Source organism: Zingiber officinale, chromosome 8B (assembly GCF_018446385.1).
Source record: "Zingiber officinale cultivar Zhangliang chromosome 8B, Zo_v1.1, whole genome shotgun sequence".
Classification (NCBI taxonomy): Eukaryota; Viridiplantae; Streptophyta; class Magnoliopsida; order Zingiberales; family Zingiberaceae; genus Zingiber; species Zingiber officinale.
Genome location: NC_056001.1, coordinates 67,694,823 through 67,705,631, shown reverse-complemented (window position 1 = coordinate 67,705,631; position 10,809 = coordinate 67,694,823). Strand labels below are relative to the sequence as shown.

The 10,809-nt window shown below is 40.0% G+C and overlaps 1 protein-coding gene and 1 long non-coding RNA gene across 2 annotated transcripts; both read right to left on the bottom strand.

The window, feature by feature from the left end:
• Positions 1-5,848: 5,848 nt before the first annotated feature.
• LOC122013932 lies at positions 5,849-8,335 on the bottom strand. The gene is made up of 3 exons (XM_042570144.1): positions 8,010-8,335; positions 7,342-7,835; positions 5,849-7,104 (listed from the first exon to the last, which is right to left on the bottom strand). Exons 1-3 carry the CDS (start codon positions 8,333-8,335, stop codon positions 5,849-5,851), a joined length of 2,076 nt encoding a protein of 691 aa, XP_042426078.1.
• A 512-nt stretch (positions 8,336-8,847) lies between these two features.
• Positions 8,848-10,579, bottom strand: LOC122017777. The gene is made up of 2 exons (XR_006121453.1): positions 10,458-10,579; positions 8,848-9,019 (listed from the first exon to the last, which is right to left on the bottom strand). It is a non-coding gene; the product is annotated as an uncharacterized LOC122017777 (long non-coding RNA).
• Between the last annotated feature and the right edge of the window lie 230 nt (positions 10,580-10,809).

The following is a 10,809-nucleotide window of genomic DNA, read 5'->3' as shown; positions in this document are numbered from 1 at the left end:
AACCCTTCGAGGTTTTCCGAATAGTCCTATCCACGGAGCTTAGTACTAAACCTTGGTCTACCTAGTTAGGATCCGTAAGGGGTAGCTTCGGTCAGTTCCACTTGGCCAAATGCACCAGATCGAAGCCATATCTTTCTAGACATGCGATGCCCAAGTTTCCCCAACGTACTATCATCCAAAACTTCACCAGTACTACTTGTCAAGTTAAACTTTTGTCCCTGTTTATTCTATTCCTAACTACCCTGCCAGGTAGGTTGGTTTTATTTTACCCTTGTCGGGTATATTGTCGGGCAAATTATTTTTGGAGGTGTCAGCTATTCTGGAGCCTCCCCCTAAATTGTTGATTTTTATTTTTAAGATTTCTTGTATAATTAGAGTTAGTTTTAGTTAAGTTTTAATGTTTAATTTGTAATTTAAATTTAAGTTTTTAATTTTGAATTAATTAAATTGGTCAAATTATCTTTCTTTAAAAGAGTATATTTAATATTTAAATTTTCTTTCAATTTTAATTTTATTGGGTTAATTGACTTATCTTTCTTTAGTAGCTTATTTTTAAAGTTTATGTTTTTATTTATTTTTGAGTTAATTAAATTGTTTGAATTATATTTCTTTAAGGGTTTATCTTTTAACTTTTTATTAATTGTTAATTTTGAATTTTCTAGATTATTTTTGTTTAATATGTTATCTTTAACATTTAAGTTTGTTAACTTCCGTTTTGATTTTATCAAAGTGTTTGATTTTATCCTTATATTTTCTTTACCTTTTAAGTTGATATAATTAGTGGAATTTATTAAATAAGTCTTATCATTAAAATTTAATTTTTTGTTAATTAAATTATCTTGGGTTTGGATAGAATTTTCTAGATTGATATTGTCTAGATTATTAAACAATTTATTAATTGTGTCTAGATTGATATTGACCTTGTCATCTTTTTTGTTTGAATTTTCAAATTTATTTAGGTTTAAATTTGAATTTTTAGATTTATTAATTATTTTCAGATTTTCTGTATTTTCTAAATTAATTATATTTGTTTTATCAGAAAATGTCCTAGGGGTATTTTCGCAAGTATTGTCATGTACACTATTTTCACATATACTTTCAGATATATCCAAATTAACATGCACATATTTTAAACTACTACTAGCAAGGGTGTTTTGGTAAATATTACTAACCTTGAGCGCAACCCCTAATTCAGCAGGCTTCTCCGTTGGATCTGACTCGAGTCCGGATTCGACTTTAACTTGATCTTCTAGCTCCATTGGCGTCTCGTGAAGCTTGATCAACTGGGTCCACAGCTCATATGCATTCTTGTATTTTTCTAGTCTGCATATGATATTGTTAGGTAAAATATTACAAATAATTTTACTTACGTTTTTATTCAGTTCCGAGTTCTGAGAAGGTTTTTTCAATATTAGCATATAATCGATATCTACGCTTCCTAAGAAGCATTCCATTCTTCGCCTCCAGTAGTTGAAATCTTCATCGTACGGTGGTGGTTCATTGGGGTTCCATCCTTCTTGAAAAGACATTGTTCTTGCACACAATGAAACAAAGACAAAATCCCAAGACTTGGTCTTGGATTAGCAGTGCTGAAAAAAAATAATATTTCACTAATTTTATTTTTTTTAAAAAAAAATTAATAAAATATTAATAAAAAATATTATCTCAAATTTTTGAAAATGTAATATTTTGTCGATACTAAATAATAGTGAAAAGATGACGATGTATTTTTCAAAAACAGTTTTGGAGGGAAAAAATGAAAGGCGGTACCTGCTCTGATACCACTTGTAAGACCGTTAGATTCGATAGAGGGGGGGGGGGTGAATATCGATTCGAAAATCTCGAGTTAAGACGCAGCGGAAAAGTAAAGAAGTAAAGAGATGAACACTGTTGATTTTTACTTCGTTCGGAGCCTGTGACGACTCCTACTCGAAGGCCCGTACTCCTTGAGTACTTTCGTTGGGCAATTCACTAGCAATTCGGATACTTACAATTTACGTTCAAATATTGCTACTGAAAAGAAAGAAAACAAAGCTAACCGACAAACAATGAATTAAAAAGAGAGCCGGAGTGAGTCGTCGGAGCTTTGTGAACGTCGTTGGAGTGCAGAGCAGCAGAGTGATTGGACTCAGAGTTCTCAGAAGACTGATATTAAGAAGCTCCTGCCTGGGGCTTCTTTTATATGCTGCTCCGGGCGCCTGGATCCCTTCCGGGCGCCTGGAATGTGACGTAACACTCCCAACCAGTATGCTCCAAGTGTCAACGTCGTCCTGGGGATAAAATTTGCCTCCGGGCGCCTGGATCCCTTCCAGGCGCCCGGACTTCCGGGCGCCCGGACCCTCACTATTCCCTACCTGCAAAACAGTGTTAGTCCGAGGCAAATAAACCCTGCAGCACAGTTGGTTAGCACATTTTTACAGATACGCTAGGTAATAAAAATTAGCATCAAGAGTATGACTTAGATTCTGTCTTTCCGAGACCGGAATCTAATCACGATCTCGACTTAGATATCCGAAATGGATCTAAGCCGGATCGACGCCTAATGTTCCCTTCCCGGGAACGCGTCCTCGCAGTCACTCCCCTCCAGTGACTTACCTTACTTACCTGCCAGACGTCCGGTCAGCCCGTCGACCCGTCTGGACTTCTTGCCAAGCGTCCGGTCAGCCCGTCGACCCGCTTGGACTTCTCGCCAGCTATCCGGTCAGCCCGTCGACCTAGCTGGACTTCTCGCCAAGCGTCCGGTCAGCCCGTCGACCCGCTTGGACTTCTCGCCAGCTATCCGGTCAGCCCGTCGACCTAGCTGGACTTCGTGCCAGACATCTGGTCAGCCCGTCGACCTGTCTGGACTTCTCCTGCACACTCGATCAAAGTGTCAGACAACAACACAACTAACTTAACCTATTTGTCATTCATCAAAACCTGGGTTAGACCGTTAGTGCTACCCGCACCAACACTAGGTTCATTTGATGAACCTAAATGATTAGGTTCATATGATGAACCAAATTGGATTAAGAGTAATCCAAAGTAGGATAATTGAGTTGGACTCAAGTTGGTTCATATGTTAAGTGAGTCTAATTTGGACTTAGACTCATTTAATTAATTTAATTCAATGAATAGAGATTCATTAAATTAAAATTGGCTTGAACCAATGGTTAGATTAGATCAACCAAGGGATATAAGTGGTCAAGTTTGACTTGACTTAAGTAGGAAGATGAAGAGTCATGTTTTTGACTTGACTTTGACTTGACCAATGCCACATCATCAAGGCCTCTTCATTTGGTCAAGTTTGACTTGACCAAATGCCACCTCATGGGAGTTACCAAGAGTTGTGACTCTTGATATTCTATGGGGGTTACAAGGTTTAATGTGGCCGGCCACTTTGAGTGTAAAATGAATGTTTTATTTTTCATTCAAGGCTAATTGATTTTCATCTTCTTCCTCTTGCTCACAATTCTTCTCTCCCTCTTCTCCTTCTTGCCGAGACCTTGCTTGAGTGCTAGCACACTCTAAGATTTCTTCTCCATCTCTTGCTTGTGTGGATACAAATAGAGAAGTGTCTACTTTGACACTTTTGAGATCCGGCGAACCAAGGACAAGCGGGATTGCGAAGGGCTTCGCTACAAAGGTATAAATGGTTTATCCTTATGTAGATCTACTGTAGATTAAAGTTTTCAAACTCGTACTCGTATTTTCGTTTGGTTTTACCTTGCACGAGATCCGTGGCTTGGGCGATTCGGGGTTTCCGCGACGCGAAAAGCGGTTTTCGCGGCCCGAAAAACCCAACAGCTTCCTCCTCCGAGTGATCCCTCCACCTGACCTTGACCATTTTTATTACCTTGCTCCGCAACCTTCTCTCTTGCCTGCCCAATATCTGAATGGGCCTCTCCTCATAGGACAAATTTGGTGTAAGTTGCAGTGGTTCAAAGTTTAGTACATGTGACGGATTCGCCGTGTACTTGAAAAGCATCAAGATGTGGAACACGTTATGCACCCCTGCAAGTTTAGGTGGCAAAGCCACTCGATAAGCTAATGCTCCCACTCTTTCTAGGATCTCAAATGGTCCTATGAATCTCGGACTGAGCTTGCCTTTATTGCCAAATCTCATAACACCCTTCATAGGTGCTATTTTCACGAACACGTGGTCCCCGACGACAAATTCGAGATTCCTTCTTCGTTTGTCAGCATAACTCTTCTGTCGGCTCTGAGCAATCTTCATCCTGTCCCGAATTTTGACTACTAAATCTGCTGTATGATTCACGATTTCTGGTCCCAATTCAGATCTCTCTCCAACTTCATCCCAATGGATGGGCGATCTACATTTTCTTCCATAAAGTGCCTCGTAAGGGGCCATTTCTATAGATGACTGATAACTGTTGTTATAGGTGAACTCCACTAGAGGTAGCTTCGACTCCCAACTTCCTTGGAAGTCGATCACACATGCTCGGAGTAAATCCTCCAAAATTTGTATCACCCTCTCCGACTGCCCATCTGTTTGGGGATGAAATGGTGTGCTAAACATTAGTTTACTCCCCATAGCAGAATGTAGACTCTTCCAAAATGAAGACGTAAATCTTGTGTCTCTGTCAGACACAATTGAAACTGGAATCCCATGCAATCTGACTATTTCTCGGATATACAGCTCTGCATACTGAGTCGTGGAGAAAGTTGTCTTCACCGGTAGAAAATGTGCTGACTTGGTAAGACGATCTACTATCACCCAAATTTCATTAAAACCCTTTACTGTCCTCGGTAAGCCTACAACAAAATCCATTGCAATATTTTCCCATTTCCACTCAGGAATAGGAAGTGGCCTAAGCATCCCCGTTGGTCTCTGATGTTCTGCTTTGATTTGCTGACAATTTAAACATTCAGATACAAAACGTAGGATGTCTCGTTTCATACCCGGCCACCAGTAAAGTAATTGCAAGTCCTTGTACATCTTTGTACTCCCCGGGTGGATAGAATAAGGGGTATTGTGGGCTTCTGTCATGATTTCAACTCTAAGAGAATCTACACTAGGAACCCAAAGTCTACCTCGATATTTAACAATGTCGTCCTTGACTGTATATATCATTCGGCCCTTAGTCTCATCTCTTTGTTTCCATTTTTGTAACTGCCCATCAGTAGCCTGCCCAATTCGAATTCTATCTCTCAGAGTAGACTGCACTATCAGAGTGGATAGATTAGGAGCCCTGCCTCTTGAATATATCTCCAAATTGAACCTCTGAATTTCTGTTTGAAGGGGTTTCTGCACTGACAGTTGGGCTATGACTGTCATTTTGCGGCTCAACGCATCCGCAACTACATTAGCTTTCTCGGGATGGTAGCTAATATCACAATCATAATCCTTCACCAGTTCTAGCTATCTTCGTTGTCTCATATTCAACTCTTTTTGGGTGAAGAAGTATTTAAGACTTTTGTGGTCGGTGAAAATTTTGCATTTCTCCCCGTACAAGTAATGTCTCCAAATTTTTAGTGCAAAAACGTCTGCGGCAAGCTCAAGGTCATGTGCCGGATAATTCTTCTCATGTGCCTTTAGTTGTCTAGACGCATACGCGATCACTCGATCACACTGCATAAGAACTGCGCCCAAACTTACTCTCGATGCATCGGTGTACAACACATACTCTCCTTTGCCGGATGGCATAGCTAAAACTGGTGCTGTAGTGAGGGCTTGCTTCAACTTCTCGAAACTGTGTTGACAATCCGATCCCCATACAAATTTGGCATTCTTCTTCGTGAGAGCTGTCAAGGGTACCGCAATGGCAGAGAACCCCTTGATGAACTTGCGATAGTAGCCAGCTAAGCCTAAGAAACTACGTATCTCAGTTACACTTTTAGGCTCCGGTCATTCTCTGACTGCCTCAACTTTAGAAGTATCAACTTCAACTCCATCTCTCGAGATAATATGTCCTAAGAATGCCACTTTCTCTAGCCAAAACTCGCACTTGCTGAATTTGGCAAACAACTTTTGATCCTGCAATATCTGTAAGGCTATCTTCAAGTGTTGCCTATGCTCCTCTCTGTCCTTCGAGTAGACCAGAATATCATCTATGAACACAATGATGAACTGATCAAGATATGGTCGAAATACGCGATTCATGAGATCCATGAAGATCGCTGGGACATTTGTCATCCCGAATGGCATTACCATAAATTCATAGTGTCCATACCGAGTTCTGAAGGCCGTCTTGTAGACATCTGCTTCCTTTACTTTCAACTGATGGTATCCTGAACGAAGGTCTATCTTTGAGAATACTGAAGCTCCTTGCAGTTGATCGAATAAGTCCTCAATTCTAGGCAAGGGATACTTGTTCTTTATTGTGACTCTGTTCAGTTCTCGATAATCGATACAGAGCCTCATGCTTTCATCCTTTTTCTTCACAAATAATACTGGCGCGCCCCATGGAGAAAAACTCGGACGAATGAATCCTTTATCCAGTAGCTCTTGAATTTGATCTTTTAGCTCTTTCATTTCTACAGGTGCCAGTCGATATGGTGCCTTAGAGATTGGCACCGTCCCTGGCATCAGCTCAATAGAGAACTCCACCTCTCTCTCAGGTGGAATGCCTGAAATGTCCTCAGGGAATACGCTAGGGAAGTTTCTGACAACTTCAACATCCTCAATCTTCTGACGGATGACATCAGGTACTAAAATAATACTAGCCAGAAATCCTCGGCAACCTCTACGCAAAAGCTTCTTTGCACCTATACAAGAAATAATAGGCGGCAATTGCTTGTTTTGAACTGCCTCAAAAGTAAACATTTCCCCGCTAGACAGTCTGATAGATACTGTCCTCTGTCGAAAATCAATCGAAGCTCCATTCCGTGATAGCCAGTCTATCCCCAAAATAATGTCGAATTCAGGCATTGGCAACACAATAAAATCTACCCGAACCACCTTCCTCTGTAGTCTAAGCTCAATATCCTTTACCATCTTGGTAGATAACATTTGTTCACCCGAGGGAACTATGACTCTAAATCCCACATCCATGTCTTCTGGTAAGATTCCTAGTCGCTTTAAGAAGGTCTCAGATATAAATGAGTGTGTAGCCCCAGAATCTAGCAATGCATAGGTACCTATGCCTGCGATGAATATTCTGCCTGCGACCACAATGCCATGGAACAATTCAAGCCTGTCATTTTTTTTTTAAAAAAAAATAAAAAAAAAATAAAAAAAAAAATAAAAAAAATATAAAAAAATACCACACCCTAGATCATGCCCGATTCTAAATGTACAAGCCTAAATCACTAAGTTCAATATACCTGGAAGTAATCTTGTCTTTTCTGCCTAACATTTCCTGCGTTATAGCAAAAGAATGTTTAAAATAGCTCATATACCTGTGATAAGCGTAGTGTCTGGCTCCGCCTCCTTGGCATGCATCACAAAAGCTCGACCAATCATAGGTTGTTTCTTCTTTGGGCAATCCAGAGCTTTATGTCCCTCTTCTCCACAGTTGAAGCACTTGTAGGTACCCCACATGCATTTGCCATGGTGCTGGCGGTTGCACTCCTTGCACAGTGGCTTCTCCTCGGTCTTTGGGGCAGCTGCTCTCAGTTGTTGCTTGGGGTTCCCCAGAGGCTTTTGCTGTCCTTTCTGTGGCCCCGTGTAAGGCTTCTTATTCTGCTGTTGTGGTTGTGGCCTCTTTCTCTGCATCTCCCATTCTATGTCTTTCAAAGACTGCTCTGCCCTGTAAGCTCCATTAACAGCATCATTATACGCAGCTGGGTTTGTGAGGAGAACATCTCGGCGGATAGTAGGCCTGAGACCGTCCAAGAAGTGCCTGAGTTTCTTAGCAGCGTCGTTGGCAATAAGGGGTACAAAATGGCACCCCCTATCGAACTTCTTAACAAACTCAGCAACAGATAAATCCCCCTAACGAAGACTCATAAACTCCCTCTTCAGTCGTCCTCGAACATCAGCTGTAAAATATTTATCATAGAAAATTCTCTTGAAATCTTCCCAAGTCAAGGTTTTCAGATCAACTCCTCTTTCGGCTCCCTCCCACCATAAGGAAGCGTCGTCTTTCAGCAGATATATGGCACAACGAACCCTATCAGCATCTACCATATTCATATATCGGAAGATCACCTCTAATGATCGGATCCATCCCTCCGCCACAAATGGATCAGTAGTACCCGAGAAATCTTTAGGATCCATTCTCCTAAACTGCACATAGATGTCCTGCTGCCCTCCCCTATGAGCATTACTTGCATACTGCTCAAATAATTGAGCCATTCCTTCAAGTAAACGTGTAGCAGCATCTGAAGGGGGTTGCACCTCCTCCCGTCCCTCTTCCTCCCTATCTCCGTTAACCGCACGTCTCGGAGCCATATCTGCACCCAACGCCCCATGCAGTACGTAAGCATCATGCACTTAAATTTAATAGCATCTATCCTCCAAATTCTTTTATATCATGAAAGCATTAAAACAGAAAAAAAATTACATATAAATTTAAAATAGTAAAACTCACAGACTTGAGGTTTGACTTCTTGAGCTTTCCGGGACCAACAGTTGTCACACCCTTTCAAGATCTTTGCTCTGATACCAACTATAACGACCCTAACTTCTATCATAATTTTTTTTAAAAAAATATACCAACCTAATTAAATTCCAAGGAATACATGCGACACTAACAAACAATTTGAATGTGAATTTATCCCCAACAAACTGTACACGATAAACACAATCTTCTAGCAGCATCACTTAAAAGTTTCACTTGATTAGTATAAATATTTAGCTTCAGATTCTTATTAACAAAATACCCAGATCATGAATTGCCAAAAGGAAAACTAAAGGAGATTTTAGCTGATAAGATAGCAGAGGCGTCTTAGAGCTCAGCAACATTACTTAAGCATCAGTCTTTTTTTATTTATTATTATTTCCTCAAATTACTCATAAATGGTAAAAGAAATAATGTTTCATCCTAACGCGATAATCAGCAAGGTCCTCGGGTGTGAACTGCAGTGGCCCGAACCAGTCAAGTGTTAGAGCTTTCCACCTCAAGACTATTATTACCTGCACCCACACAACTGAGTGAGACTAAGGCTCAGCATTTCCTAACTAAAGATAATCAATATTACATATACAACATGAATAGGTTAACGACTCTAAGTTCAAAAGAAGGATGAGAGATATCTGTAGGTGTCAACAATTATCTATGCACTAATTCCATTACCTGCCTTGCTAAAGAAAATGTCACATTTAACAATAGGCATTTAAAATAAGAGTAGCAGCTATTCATGCAAATATATAATACCTACTCCATATATTAAATGAGATAAGTGTATATGTAACAATAAGTTAGCATGTAATAGGAGAGAAATAAACTTTACAGAGCGTAGAGTAGGAAAATATATTTAGAAATTTGATAGTTTGAATAAGATATTAAGGGAAAGATTTCGTGAGCTCCTCTCCTCCCTATTCACCATATCATTGCATAGCATTAATCATCATCCTATATCCTATATATAAATATATAAAAAAATCCCTTTAGAGTGAGGCGTAATCGTTAGAAGTAGCTAGCTATCTTTATTTGGTCGAGTGACCAATCTCAGCTGTGGAACCATGGTACCTAGCGGCAGGCGTCAACAACCTTCGTCGCTGGGCCGGGGCCTATTATGGGAAATCCGATATTGGGCTCCCTCTGGGGCCTTTTCCTGTAAACGGGCTCCCTCTGGGGCCTTTTTCTGTAAACGGGCTCCCTCTGGGGCCTTTTCCCATAAACGGACTCCCTCCGGGGCCTTTTCCCGTAAACAGACTCCCTCTGGACCTTTTCCCGCAAACAGGCTCCCTCTAGGGCCTTTTCCCTCACAACATTCCCATTAGCTCATCATCATCATCATAAGTTTTTTTTTAAAAGCAACCAACATGAAAAGAGATGTCATACCAAATGAGAGAATTTTCCACCTGTTACCTTCCAACCTGGAATGATCTGATTTAAAAAACTTCATCTTTAAGATAGATCATCCTAATTACATAAATTCCATAATCACTGAAAATAATCCTTTTATCATGAGCGCCTCAAGAATCTGGTAGACTCAGTTAAATCATATATAAATTCATAAAAACGTGAGAAAGTACCCAAGCTACTGATTAACCATGCATAACAATGTGAACCTGCATTATATAACTTCCTAGGAGCAACTAATACCATGCCCTTTTCTTCAAACCTGTGCATGATATATCATAAGAAGAAAATTCCTAAAATTGCATGGTCGTAAAAAAACAATCCTTTCTAACAAACCCCCTGCTAAAAATTGGAAGAGCTTGGGTGGGTCATAGAAGAAGAAACAAAATTCGAGAAGATGACATAGGTACATACATGAGCTACGGGCTTCCATATGCATCACATTATAAACAAGCTTAGTATAATTTATGTGGTGCAAATCAAAAAGAACAAAATAAGGGTTAAAGAAGTGCCTTTGTAGGGAGACAAGGGGCACGAGTGAGAAACCTTTGGTTGGAACTCCCTTCTCCCAAAAACTTCACGCCTTTGTTCTCTTGCTATGTTTTTTTTTTTCCAGCACGACCACGGCGGTTGTCGTTTCTTGCCTTTCTGTCTCCTTTCCCCCTCCCTCTTCTCTCCTTTTTTTTTAACCTAATCCCCGTCCTTTTATATATATATATATATACATATAAATCGGCTTTAGTTTTAATTACCCATTAGATAAAGCTCACCCATTCTGATGTATTTCCAATTACGTAACCTTTAGTATTTATGATATATATATATATATTTAAATTCGTTCATTTTTTTTTTATTAAAATGAATAATCCACCTAATTAAATTAATCCAGTGGTTTAAC

What these genes read in the sequence shown, in the direction of transcription:
- LOC122013932 (XM_042570144.1), bottom strand. Translation starts at nt 8,335, where the DNA reads ATGGCTCCGAGACGTGCGGTTAACGGAGATAGGGAGGAAGAGGGACGG. An exon ending in AAAGACGACGCTTCCTTATG is followed by an intron (nt 7,836 to 8,009) that starts GTGGGAGGGAGC and finishes GAAGTTCGATAG; the next exon opens with GGGGTGCCATTTTGTACCCC. An exon ending in AGACACTACGCTTATCACAG is followed by an intron (nt 7,105 to 7,341) that starts GTATATGAGCTA and finishes TTGTGGTCGCAG; the next exon opens with GCAGAATATTCATCGCAGGC.